The sequence below is a fragment of the Ambystoma mexicanum genome, chromosome 2p (assembly GCF_040938575.1).
Source record: "Ambystoma mexicanum isolate Mex_15411 chromosome 2p, UKY_AmexF1_1, whole genome shotgun sequence".
Lineage (NCBI taxonomy): Eukaryota > Metazoa > Chordata > Amphibia > Caudata > Ambystomatidae > Ambystoma > Ambystoma mexicanum.
Window position 1 is genome coordinate 1,323,121,963 of NC_090923.1, and position 14,754 is coordinate 1,323,136,716.

Here is a 14,754-nt window from a genome sequence, read left to right on the forward strand (position 1 = left end):
CCCAACCGTGGATCCTACATAGCACCCTCACCCATTCACAATCCCACACCTGTGTTGCTACCTGCTGCACCTTACCAAAGGGAGTCTCTCGCAGTAGGAAATAAGTACTTATGGGGTGAGTGGGTCCCTGTCAAGATGTTGTCCCAGATTGTCATGACGATATTGAGAGGCCTTCAACATTAGCTTACAGATAAGTAATCAAAATAAAAAAAGTCAACATCCCATGGAGCAGCGGAGGCGCCCGAGGTTGGCTAACCCCATGCCTGCATCAAAATCATGTTCATCGGACATCATCTGTGAAATTCCACAAATAATGTATGGATACCATTGGTGCAAAGCTAGAGACTTCATTGAATACCATGGGGTCTTTTAAGTGCACGCAGGGAAATCCTGAGGTAGGATAACTGAGGTGGAGCAGCAATGTGTCCAAACTGAAAACACAGTTGAACAGTTTTAGGAATAAATAGCCAAACACAAAATGGAACTAAAGCAGGTCATCCTGAAGATTGAAATCTTGAGGTCACTCAAGACCCAACAATATATGTGTCCAGAGGATTCCAGAAGCAGCAGTCAGAAAACTGCATTCAGCTGAAGGAACTTCTTCAGAAAGACAACTTTATAGGTGGCTAAAATCATCATTGTCTTCTAGAAGTTAAAAAAAGAACAAAACCTTAGCGATTCTCGAGAATAGAATATTATAGTCCACCAAGTAAAAAGACACCAAGAGTTCCAACATAATCAGCAAAGTTGGATATCGTTCATCGGCAGCAGCATGATATAGCCCCAAACAGTGAGCCGGGCTATCTCTTTGTCATGCTTGAGCCAAAAGCCGGATTGTAATGTTTGAAGCATGGCCATAGCATGTACAAACTGTTGGAGTTGTGAGGTCACTACTTGCTCGAGGACTGGAAGTGGGTGATATTAAACAGATGGTCGTTCCTGCTGGTGTGGGCGGTGATTGGCTTCTGCTTATGGAGAGGGAGAGGGAATCAGTAGCCGCTTAGAGGAAAAGGCGATAGGAGTTCCAGAAAGAAACCCCTCTTAACCTTTCAAGCACTGATGCAACTTAATAATAAGAAATATTAATAAAGAAAGGGTAACTTGATCCTGTGATGTGAGCTGTAGTTAATCCTGGGGAGCAACACCCCTGGAAGGAGATGGTAGCTAGGGATGCTGGTTTAATGAAGCGTGCCGTATTGCATTGCTTTCCCCACGGAGGCCCATGGCAGACATGTGAGTCCCAATTCTCACACACTCTGAGGCCTCATAGTTCAAGTGACGTGTTGGAGAGACTACTGCCTATTAATGCAGGAGACAGAGGTAATTGCACTGTTTAACAAATAGAAACACCCCAGAACTCGTTTGGGTGGGTGCATGGCATTAGGCTCAATGTGTCTCTATTTTTGGAACCCATGTGCTTGAGAGGCCCTCTTGGAGATTCCTCCTTTCTACAAATCTTCATACTCGCTCTACCCATTCACTTTGAGGACTTGGCAGGCAGCCTAGAGTTCTCCTATCAAAAATGGAGCAATCCATCTCCCCCATTTTTCATTTGCCATTTAGCTGTTTCTGCGAAATTGCAGTCCATTGAAATGGAGAAATGCCGTCCAGAGAAAAGAACTGTGGTGGTTGGGAGGGTGCTTTCTTGTATCAAGCAACCAATTCTTTGATCTTCTTAATTACTTGGTGGGATACCATCTCTCAGGTGATATTTTCCAGAGACATGGGTTTTTCACGGGCTGGTGGAGTCAAGAGACGTCAGTACTATGCTCTTTGATTTTAAAGCAGTGTCAGAAGAAACCATGCTTGCTTTGCTAAGCGCCCTTAAACCGACAAATGATGTATTTTGTGACCTACCTGCATGCACTGCAACATGTCTGACAGTGGATATTGCTCCATTTACGACCGGTTTTGTCAATAAGTCATTGGTTCAAGGATCAGTTCCGTTGGACCTGAAAAAACAGATAATCTCACCTTTGCTGAAAAAACCTACTTTGGACGCTGATACTTTGCAAAGTTAACACTCAGTTGCAGGTCGACCATGGCCTGGTGAAATCTTACAGAAAATTGTGACAAGTCTTATTGCAGGATTATGTAGAAAATCAATCCTTTTGGATCCCGTTCAATCTAGTTTGTGCTCACAATTTGGGACTGAAACCGTGCTGGCAGCAGCTTGGGATGGACCAAGGCTAGTTGCAGACCAAGGCGAACTTTCACTACTTGTAATCCTCGACCTGTCCGCAGAGTTTGATACGGTAGATCATCGTACCCTTACCTAACGTCTGAGGGAAGTAGGACACGTATCAGGAAGTGAAATGAAGTTGTTCACCTCTTTTCTATCAGATTGCCAGCAGCGGGCAAAGTTGGGAGGTTATTTATCAGATTCTCTTCTGCAGGATTGCAGAGTCCCACAGGGGTCTTCTAATGGACATACTGTGGAAGCATATGGTGTGTTTCCAGTCACATGCAGATGACAAACAAGTGTTCATTAGATTGGATCATGTAGAGGAGTCAGTTAGGAGATAAGGCTTTATCTAGATAAAATTACCAGTTGGATGTCCACTAACAAGATGGATGTATTGGATGTAATCCAAACAAGATGGAGGTTGCCATATTTGGACCAAAACAGTTGCTTTTTAGGAAAAGATGTCCCCCACATCCATTCCTTTTGGGCAATGAATTGAAGTATGCATCTAGGAAAATAAATATTGGTTGCATATTGCAGAATATTCTCAGCTGTGAAGGCCAAATTGAAGTCAAAGTGCAGACGGTTTTCTATTCTTTGCGCCTATTACTGCATGCTCTTCCTTTTTTTTCCTGAGAAAGATCAAGTGGCAATGGTGGGAGCTTTGGTAAATTCACAGCTGGATTATTGTAATAGCCTCCTAGCCAGTGTTCCGGCCAAACAAATTCAGTGACTTCAGAAGGCGCAGAATGCCAGTGTTAGAATAGTGTTAGGAGTGAGAAAGTCTGCACCTATGTCAGGGCTGCGGTGCTACCTGCATTGACTAGCAGTGGAAGGTAGGATCAAATTCAAGATCCTGCGTATGATATTCCAAGGCCTGAACAACTTGGCACCTGCATTTCTGACAGAGAAGTTGAATTTCTATCAACCAAACACGGGCACTTCGATCAAAGGACAAACTCTTTTGCCTATTCCCTTATCCTCCTGTGTATATAGAGCTTTATGCTTACATTGATATCTGTCACCCAGAGTTCGCCAAGGTCTTCTCAAGTCTCCAATTTGTCGGACATAACTAGTCCTTCTAGGTGTTTCTCTATTCGTTTTCCATCCACAGATACACTGTTGTAGGTTGAGCTTTGGACTGAAAGAGATGGCTGGATCACCAGAAGATAGGTGGCTGGCCATCGAGTTTGGGCTGTTCAGCTTCCCAGTCTAAGAGCAGATTGACTTTCCCTTTTCTTTGTTGCGGGAATGTTGGGCCTGGGAACACTAGATCTTCACCAAAGTCAATTCTTGACAAGAATTGGTCTTTTTCTTCCGACTATGACCTAGCCAGCCAAGTAATTTTAATGTTAGTAATAAACCCAGGTTGATATTCTCCGACATACTTGTGATGGTCTCCATACCCCTACAACCGATCCTTTCCAAGAGAGGAGAAAACATCTATGGGGCCCTGATCCAGTAGGTTGGGTCATTCACCTATTCCCGTACCATAAGATTGTACTGCACCTACAAATTAATCAAAGAGTTGAAATCATCAAATCTTTGTAATGGCCTGCCTTGACTCCTTCAGAACACACAAAACCAGTATTAATGAGAGTTCATTGGCAGTGGAGATCATAATTAAATTAAGACCCTCTGCTCCAAGCAGAAAGTGTTTTGAAAGCAGGGTGAAGGGCACCTGCAGAAGCTGGGCCACAGTATGAATTAGAAGGACACATTTGACGAGAAAAGATTAGGACAGTCTTATAAGCATTTTTAATGCAGCTAAATCATGGGGAAGGTATGTCAGATGACAAGGCCCCAGGCCTTGACATTCCCTCAATCCAATCCTTGAAAGTGCAAACACATTGTAGCAAGGTCATCAGAAAACTGTTAAAAACTGAGTTGTTTTAAAAAGCTTAGTACTAGATTCTAGGAGATTGCAACCCAACAACACCTCTTCTTCATCCAAAGGTGTTTGTGGACTGTTTCTTCAACACACAGTCTCACTCATCCACATGTATTGATCTTCCCAATGTATAAGTGTAACTTGTGCAAAGAAATCTGGAGTGGTCGCAAGGTATTCGGTGCCAGAGATGGACTGTGTTGAAGACAGAGGACAGATCAAGGAGGATGAGAACAGAGGGAGAGTTGGAGTCGAGGTATGTGAGCAGGTCTTCACGGGTGTTCAGATAAGCAGTTTCCGTGCCTTTGGCTGTCCGAAGCCAGATTGGTGGTCGTGAAGACAACCAACAGATTCAGTGTAATGGATTAGTTGAGAGATGGGAAACTTCTCCAAAGGTTTGCCCAAGAAGGGGTTAGTGGAGGGTAGTTTGCAGGGCAGGAAGGGACTACAGACATCATTATTAGATGGGGATGCACAAGGGAATGCTTAAGAGATAATGGGAAGGACCCAGTGGCAAAAGAGTGATTGCAGAACTCAGCCATGTATGGCTCTACTAAGGCTTTCACTAGGCCTAACAGCATTAAAGAAGGATGGTCCATTGGTGAATTGCATATTATGGTATCTAACAACAAAGTTGCAATATGAAATTGATGTACATAAACAGATAACTATACAATAAATAGAGGTTACCCAATAACTCCAATTCAGCAGCAAAATGTCCCGTTTTCTGCACAAAATGTCTACCATGTCTTGGGCCTTTTGAAAATTCTATCTCAGCCACAACTTCAAGATTTAAGACGTAAGATCCTGGAGCAGAATAGTTGTAGCCGATCGAAGGGTCTTCAGTTATCAGCTGGAACCTGTAAGTGACATATGGAGAGAATGACAGTCTGAACAGCAAACCATATGAAGGTGGGATACACTTGTCAGTGCAGGAGAATCAGCACTCCTTATGATCGATTATTCATTCATGATTAACTTTATTTTGCAATTATATCATATTCTATGTACATCATTTGAAACTATGCATTGGCTACTGTCACAATTCTGTCAAAGGGCTACACCTTCTTTTCAAAACCTATCACAAATGTGTCCATTTTTAATGTTGAACACCAAGGGAAAATAGTTGGGGGGTGGGTTTATTGTTCTCTTGGATGCACAAAAAGCAGCGGCATACCGGGAGGATAGCTCTGCTGCAACGTATTCGCCTTGGAAGCAAGACAAAATGAAGCAACACAGGTTCGATCCCCGGGTCGCTGCTTAGACACCTCTGGGTATTTAAGCGCATTATAAATACGCAACTAAGACAAAAAATAATTATGCAACTGAAAAACAAACAATTCCTGTAACAGTGCCTCCATGCCCATGGGCTGTGTGAGCGCTTTAAAAATGCAAATAAATAAATAAATAATACCAGTTTTGTTTTTTGTGTAGCAACTACTTTGACTGCATCAGCTGCCTCCCTTTTCACTGTTGAAGCAACCAGGGAGTTGGCCAACATGTTCAAAGGAGGACAGCTGCTTCTACAGCACTTCCCATCAGAAGCTCTGGATCTTAATTCCCCCTTGGAAAGGATTGTCAACTGCCATGATTGCCATTGACTGCACAATTACTTGCCCTCTTGCCAAGGATTTTCGTTAAATGCCTGGGAACCTACCTCGTTATAAAGGTAACCATCAGCTGTCTTATTCCTGGAGCTACTGGATCTATCACCGAACAATTACCAAGGATTGCTATCAACCAGCAGGGTACTTGCTTTAATGGAAAATATGGGCATCACATATTCAGGATCTTGCCCCATCAACAATGATTCGAATACATTACCCAGTCATACCTACTTGAGTACTGCCATACACTGCTCATATTCATGCCTCATTGCTATGGGTTGCCATCTGTTAAGATGGGCCCAATTTGATGCACCAGCATAAAAAAACAACACTCAATAATGGAGTACTCCAAGTGCACAGTAAAACTCAGCTTTATTCAAAATACACAACGGCCGAGATAGCATGAGCGTAGTAGCTCTCAATGTTACAAAGAGTGTGAGCAGATTGTATACTAGAAATATGTCAGCAAGGACATTATAATACACTATCAGTTATAAAACGTATAAGTGGTTATAATTGGTTAACATATTAAGATACATATGGATTACATAGGTGTTGATTTACTCATTAGGTTAGATATATCTAATGGCTCCTCTTGAGCCCAGCCCCTCACAGATAGTGGTTTCAATATATAACTAAACTGGCCACTAATTGGCTGCCATTATTAATCATAGGCGGTGTGGTGAGAGGAATTTCCATTAGTTGGCACATTACCTTCGACACTTTGATGGGACATCAAAATATGGGAGGGACATAGTGTAGGGGGAGAGAGAAGTCCATAGTCTGCACTAATTACAATTAAAAGTACTCCTCATCATTCCCAGGTCATGTGGCCAATCTATTCCTTTGTATTTGCTCTTGTATATCATCTTGTGTCTGCATGCATGCTAGGGAGTTCAACAGGTGTGTTACCTGTACTTGGTTTATAGTGAATAGCGAGTGTTCTTCATGTCTTGATCAAGTGTTAGGAGACCATGTTGGAGAATGAATGTCTTCCTATTTACTGGGATTATAGCTAATTCCAACGTGTATGGTGTACTCTTTTTGGCCACTAAGGACACACTTCATCTATCTGCGACAAAGTACTTCGGTATACTGATCTCATGCACCTGGACATCAATAGCTATTTGGGCTCTTATTGTCCTTTAATTAGCTTTGGAGTCTATTGCTTCTTGTCCTGGGAATGTTTCTCTCATCTCTTGTTCTGCATCTCCATTACTCCCTTTCGTGCATCGGACCTTAGCGCTCGCAATGAACCACTGTCTGGGCAGCTCCAAAGCTTCTCAAATAAATGTGTTCTTATGAATTCAGCATCTTGGATGAGGCTTAGCTAACTTCTAGGCCTGCTGCGGCCTTCAGCATCTGTGCTAGAAAAATGGCTGTACTTCTGCGCTTTTTGCATACATTTTTGTGATCTATATTTGATTTTGCTTGTGTTACATTCACTCTGTGCATCTGACACAAGTTGGTTTCCCTGCCCGTGTATTCTGCATTTAATCTGCCTATGATTCCATCTGCCCTATCAGGGTAGTGAGTTCCTCCCTTGGTATCCTGGAATCCGCCTCCCTTCCATGTTATATATACAAAGCACTCTACTTGGGCTTTCTAATATTTAACTATAATCCCTACTACTGTCGCACAACCTACCTAACTCTTTATGGCAGAGGCGTATTCAATGACTTATTCAAAACATTGTTTCTTAGAACCTGCCTTAGTTTGGCTCATCTCTCACCCCTATGTTCATGGGGCAGTAAGACTGCCTCAGCTGGTATCATTTCTCACCTGCACAGTACTGGTGAAGGGTCGGGGAAGGAATTGTTACTTTCATATTTATCTGAGTATGGGCAGTGCATGGTACCTGCATATTCATCTTCCCCATTACATATCCATTGAACATTGCTGTCACAGACACCTCCCTTCCGCTCTCTAATCCCTCACCCACAACAGAGCCCCCCAAAACTATGACCGCAGCGGACAGGGTTAAAGAGGAGCCAGCCTTGGGAGAAGGGTCTGCAGTTGCTGTGCTCTTCGCCTGTGGTCCAGATTTCTAAGGAGCTGGGCTTGGTGCCTTTGTTTGTTTATGTCAGCCTGATACACAAAATGGTCCATATTGAGAATCCCTGACTGGTTCTGAAATGATGAAATAAACATCTGGGAAGAGCATTGAATACTAATGGCAGTTCTTCCAAATTGATGAATGTGCTTTTTCGTGATTGGACCAGGCACCATGATGCTTCTGAAAGTCCAGAGGCACTCACGTGTGAGCCTTACATCCGATTGTTCTAACCCCAGAGAGGTAGAAGTGAAAACTATTCCTCATCCTCATTCTTTCCCACCTGCTCGATGGCAATACCTTCCTCTCAGGTGCCCCACTTGGACCATGGCCCCTGCTGAAACCTATCCAACATGTAAGGCAAAAAGAAATTCGACTACATCATGTTCATCCTCAAAGGGCTGCTCTGTCTTCCCTTCCAGGCCTACTTCATTTCAACATAGCCTGGATCCCTTACAAGATAGTGACAAGCAAAGGATCTAAGCTTCTTAGTCATCCATCATCTCAGAGGCAGGCATAACACATGAAGCTTTGACATCAAGAAGCTAGTATGTGAGAAATGCAGTAACGTAAAAAACCAGAAAGGATGTGTTGTAGCGCTCCAATGTGTTGGGAACAATATACAGGGGGAACATTAGATGAGCTCCCCCCTTCATCCATTTTAGGAAGGAAACAATGGCTCTACTATTTAAAGAACATCTAGGTAGCCATTGATTTTTGGATCCCCACAATAAATGCTCTAATGGCTGCAACTATGCCATCATGCATAGCTCTATACGACAGACTCCCTTTCTATTGCCGATTGCCCATTACTTCCCAGCGATGTTTGTGCCATACCCAAGACCAACATTCATAGATGCTTAAAACTATGCTTAATTTGCTAACCACCACTGAAGATTGTATTGGTTTCCCCGCTAATTATTGTGGTGCTTGTGCCACAAAGATGAAAAAACCATTGTTACAGAAGAGAGAGAGGGAAGAGTGGGAGAGGGAAGGGGTTTTGAACTGAAAATATCTGGTTGGCACAACAACCGGCAACACCAAATCATTAACGTTTCTTTTTCCAAACTTCTCCATTGTACTATCCAATGAGGAGCTCCCTAACAATATTTGCTCCAATTAGCAGCTTTGTAAGAAGCAAGTCGGGTGTTCTAAAGAGATTCTAGCCTCATTCTTTTCTTTATACTGGAAGCATTGCTGCAGCATGGAAGAAAGGCACTAACTCCATGTTAAATAGGGCCTCCTCAGAGCACAATTTCAGAGAGTTTGTTGTATATTCTTCCAAGGGATATGCGTCCAAGGTATAACACACATCAATGTCTCAGCAGCTCGCAGCTTAAATAAACAATATGCAATCCTTTACTCGGACATACAACGATGAATGCGCTGCTGCGCTGTTTCACACGGGTGCTGAATGACAATGTTCATTAATTACAATGGTGTACAACCTGAAATACTTTCATGCTTTCCAAATGATAGACTTTCATGCCTTCTTAAGTATATTTACACACAGACACCTACATTTCAGGGACCCACAGAGCCATTTGAATCAATTAAACCCAGTGGACGCTTTTGGTGACCGTCCAGCTACTCTTCAGAAATTTAAAGTCACAAGCATCAGGTAAATCATATTTATTTATTTAAAAAAAGAGTATGAATGTGACTGAAAGAGAGTAGTATAGTAATACAGTTCTATATTTTTCAGGTGATAGACTGGTAAACTAATCATCTCATGCAAGCTTGTGTGCCCACTACTTCATATTGGTTAATAAATTGGAAATTGAAAAGCCACATTATATGTTTGAAGAAATCAGCAATTTATCACTGGAAGAAGAGGGTTATTCTCTCGAAATGCGTTGAGCTCTGAATCTAAATTTTTGACTCATTGTTGTGTACTTTGTATGAAGTTCTGTGTACTTTGTATTAAGTTCTAAATATATGGTATCTGGAAATAACTATGAAGAATTCTGTATGATTATAAATACAAAATACTTATTTTCTGAAATCCTTTTGAGAATCTTTATTTTTGCAATGAATGGAGTATTGAAAAATTTGAAAAATTAAAAACATTGAAGTATTGACATTTGAAAAATGATTATATGGCACTGCATCATTATACTTTACTAAGCTAGACAACATGGACATCTAAATATCAATGAAACATAGTCAAACTGAATACATGAAAATCCAATATAACGTTGACTGGATTTTCCAGTACATATAGGTGTGCAGGGGATGGGAGTTCTCATGTACCATGAGTTCTCCAATTCTTGCATAATTATATTGACTTTTGATACCAGAGTCATCTCTCTCTCCCCCGCACCCTTAACCTTGGCTAAATTTTAGTGAGCCTTAGGAGCTCCAAAGGAATTAACAGCAAACACAAACTTGGATTTAACCACGGTGTGCTTTATCTCATTGGCGATTTAGTTCATTAATTACAATGGCACAGACAAAGCGAAATTCTCCACAGAAGTAAATGTAAGATCTGACCTTTATTTTAATACACTTGACTAGAAATTCCAATATTGTCTTTAGTGCCGGAAATGCATCATTCCCACTGTGACTCTCCTGTTGTCCCACAAAGACGATCCAAACCTGCATTTCTTGCCAAATGTTATTTTCAAGGTTCCCAGTGGCCTAATAAGGCCTACATTATAGAGAAAAACATAACCAGGACCTCCCTGCAAGAAATCAACTATGAAAGGCAGTTTAGAATGTTGGTGGCAATTCCAGTGCTAATTCTTAGCCAAGCAATAGCCAGGTGCTCCTCCGCCATCTTGGTTTGGGATTACCTCCTGCTAATTAAAAAACTGATTAACGTTTTTTTTTCTTGCGTTTTTATCAATTTTAAACACAGCAGGGAAAATACAAGGACTGCATCTTTGCAATCATTAATACATACCACAAGAACTTCTATTGTGTTTAACCCCCCTTCACTCCCACTTCTATTGTGTTTAACCCCCCTTCACTCCCACTGAGTTTGAATTCTGAGACTCCAACTTGAATACCCTCCACCTGAAGGGTCCTCCACAGCCTCTCTGCCAGTGGCGCCATAGACCGCGCAAACAGCAGGGGTGAGAAAGGGTACCCCTGCCTAGTTCCCCTGTGTAGCCCAAATGCTATTGAGCACCTGCCATTCACCACCAGCGGCACTATCCGGTTCGAATACAGAGCCCAAATCCATTAAGGACATTCATCCAAGCCCATATTTCCCCATGACTGCATACAAGAAGGCCTTCTCTGCATCCAAAGCTAGGAGTGTTGGATTGCCCTCTTTTCCACGAGCCATGTCCATCAAATGCAGAGACTTTCTCAAAGTATCCGCTCCCTGTCTGCCCCTAATAAAACCCACCTGGTCAGTATGAACCAGGCATGGAATCAGATTCTCCAGTCTAGAGGCCAGTACCCTCGTAAAAAAAATGTGCATCCACATTGAGGAGAGATATAGGTCGATAGGATACGCATAACTGTGGGTTCCTCCACTCTTCGGGTATCACTGATATCAGGGCCTAAGCCCTCCTCCATTCGAGAATATGGTTAAACAATTCCACCAAGTGTGGGACCAATAGTCCTGCAAACAATTTGTAGAACCCAATGGTATACCAGTCATCTCCGTTTTGGGGCTTTACCTGCTTGCATCCTCTGAATTGCAAGAAGGACCTCCTCTTGAGTAAATGGTGTATCTGTCTCAGCTACTTCATTTTTAAGCACGGGGAACGTTATCCCATTCAGATACAATTCCAGCTGCACTTCCTCCACCTGCTTCTCAACACATAAAACCCTTTGTAAAACACAGCAAAGTGCTCTACTATCTCCTCTGGCATTGTATCAACCTGTCCACCCATTCCCTCGATATCTCTGCCCACTGCCCTTGCCACCAGGAGCACAAATCAGGGAACTTTTCAGTAATATCACTGTATGACCTCTGCGACCAGTATTTAGATTGCAATTCTAAAGATGTTGCACTGGTGTGTCAAAAGAACGCAGACAAAGAGTTCCCCTACTCCGTTTGCCTAAATCGAAAAATGTGTTTGCCACCAGGAGCCCATCCGCTTTACCACCCCTTTTGTAATACTTCTGGCGTAAAAACTGTATTTGTCTCATCAAATTTCCCATTAGAAGCGATTTCAAATCCCCCCGCTTTCCTCTAACCTCCCTGATTAGCCCTTGTCTACCTTCCTCACCGGATAGTATTCTCCGCTCCAAGGATCTTATCTATCCCCTTAGTCTGATCTACAACAGGGTTCTCTCCCTTTTCTTATTCGGGCCTTTCCTGATCAGTAACCTAAACCATGTTATCTTCTCAGCCTCCCACACCATAATCCACCTCCCCGGTATCGTTAATGTAAAAATATTCTGTGATTGCCTCTCTCATCTCCCCCCAAACCTCTCATCTTTCCACAGCGATTCATTGCATCTCCATAGTGAATCCCTAGCATTCAAACCACTGAAAGTTAACTCCAAATGGACAATGTTATGGCCCGATCAACTGATGGGCACTATTTCACATGATTCCACTCTCAAATAAGCTCCCTATATCCGCACATACAGTCAATGCTTGTATATGTACCATCAGTCAGTTTGACTTGATTTCTGTCAGCATACCATAAAAGTAGTAGAAGATAGAAGTCACAATCACAAACAATCAATTTCATAATACATTATCAAAACAATTTACAGTATACATTTTACGGAGTCGCAACATATAAAAATAGCAGAGATTAAATACAATCATACAAATGTATATAGTTCATTTCAAATCTCTAGGATGCAGGTTTAGAAAGTGCATATTATTACTAAAAATGATATGTCCAGTAGCAATGTGATTCTTGTAAAATAGTAAACTCTTAGTTACAAAGGAACAGCTTTGACAAAGTGACACCCAATTCTCGCCCCCATTGTTGTGAAAATGACAGCGTTAGGTAATACAACGTAGTCTTGCCCCATGCACCTGCCAGATAGTTTACGACGGAGTGCCCTGCCAGATCATCTTTTGAGTTGACACAAAGTGCTAGAGCATCATTTACAGTTCTGATTGCTCCGCGCCTAAATAACGGCTTGAGATATTATTTCCTAATGACATGATGGGAAGGGCAGAATAGAAGAAAATGCATTACATACTCAATTTCCGTTTCACATGGAGGGATTTTTTTGGGAAAAGCACAGTTCCATTTGTGTAGTAATTCAGCCAAAGGTAATGCGCCAAACCAGAGCTTAAGGTATAGAGCCCTGGAGGATTTTGGGGAAACAGCAACCAACTGACTTTCATATACAAGGCTCTGCTTCAGATCCCAATATGTCCTTTCACTCTAATTGCTTGCAATATCGACAAGAAGTCAGTCGGCTTGCTTCGTTATGCAGGAGGACTTCTTTGATCAGTGTTTTTGAGCTAAGGCTAATAAGCTGAGGTTCTGACCAGCACTCACAGTGCCCGAACAAATTGAAAGCATCCTTTAGATATTTCATCCAGGGTAAGGATCGTCCTGCGATAAAATGCATTCCAGGGCCGGTCTATGTGCAGTAAGTCCAGGAGAGGACCATGCCCTGACCTAGTAGAGTAAGGGTTGGGACTTACATACCGGCCCGATTCGCCAGACATCAACCTCTTGGAAAACGGGAACAGTAGGTGTGCTTCTGGAGAGACCCAACAGATTATTTAATACATTTGTTTTCATTTGTGATTAGTTAGTCACAACTCTGTCCCGAAGGGCGCTGCTTGTATAGTCTGAGAAGATTAAGCTTCCACGGATACTTTCACCACCCTATTGCCATAATCCTGGGCAATCTGGGCAATGGCTCCACAAAAGTGATAGGGTGTGATAGCTGCCTTGGAAACTCATGAAGCCTAATTCATTAGATTGGATATTATGCCATAAATAAACAGGCAAACAAGTTTGGGAGCCTAAACACATCCTTGGCGTACATTCATTTTGGTTGAAATTCTCTTAGTGACTCTCCCGTCAGCACTCCATCTTGTCCCAGTCTCGTTTCCTGTGTATACACTTTGATTGCACTAAAAAGGGCTGAATGGATTCTCATATTTCTTAGGGTATTCCATAACCTCACCTTCAGTACTTTGTCAAAGTCTGTTTTTAAGTCAACAAATGTGACAAATAGTCTCATTTTTCTAAGGATTAAATATTTATAACATAATAGACCCAACCATAGGCATTGGTTGATGGTACTGATATTTGCCCGGAAGCCTGCCTGCAGATGGTGTAGGATATTGTTTTCTTCCATCCAGGCCTCCAGATGGACCAACAGTGCCTATTGAATACACCCCCACCCCCGCATCAAGCAGTGATATTCCTAGAGTCCTCTCTACCAACCTTTTTGTACAACGTGACAATTTCAGCCGGGTCCATGTCTGGGGAATGGGGTTTGCTGACAGAGCCGTGTTGAAAAGATTGGTGAGATACGGGGCCCATGTCAAGGGTTATGATTTATAGAAATCTGCTGGTACCTTATCTCGGCCACATACTGTTTTGGCTTTTTGACTGTTGCGAGCAGTGATAACTTCGCCTCATGTTAGGCTAAGGGGGGCAGGATCTTATTCACTATTGACTATAACAGGGGGCTTGTATCCGTAAAGTCTCTAACTTCCGCAATCAGTGATAAAAAGTGTGAATACCAGACTGATTCGGAATGTTACACTTGATTTGTTTTTGGCCTTCAGTCCATCCTGTACCTATAACACTGCAGAATCTTTTTGAGTGTTTTTCTGCAACAGCATTTAGGAGGGCATTCCATGTGTCTCCACAGTGATCCTGCTTTTTTCCCTTTTAGCAGACTATAAAGGGGACAGGCTGTTGATACTATCTCCTTCCCCCTGAGGCAAACATTTTGCATACTTTTGATCAAATTCTCCTTTTCCCTCCTACAATCTTGATCGAAGAAGTGATTTGTTTTTATTACATTCCTATGATTCTGTCTGGCATTGGCTGTGAACAGTGGCCTTACTTCATCTGAAAGCATTGAGTGTAACTTTATTGTATGTAATGGCGACCCGCCATCATCT

The 14,754-nt window shown here is 42.3% G+C and overlaps 1 protein-coding gene across 3 annotated transcripts in view; it reads right to left on the reverse strand.

Annotated features, from left to right (window-relative positions):
* The window catches only part of TMEM130 (transmembrane protein 130), a 362,513-nt gene that overhangs the window by 167,594 nt on the left and 180,165 nt on the right, over positions 1-14,754 (reverse strand). For all 3 annotated transcript variants that reach the window (XM_069645659.1, XM_069645661.1, XM_069645660.1), the window contains one exon: positions 4,764-4,933. In XM_069645659.1, coding sequence (XP_069501760.1) covers positions 4,764-4,933 — 170 coding nt within the window. The remainder of the gene's footprint in view (positions 1-4,763; positions 4,934-14,754) is intronic.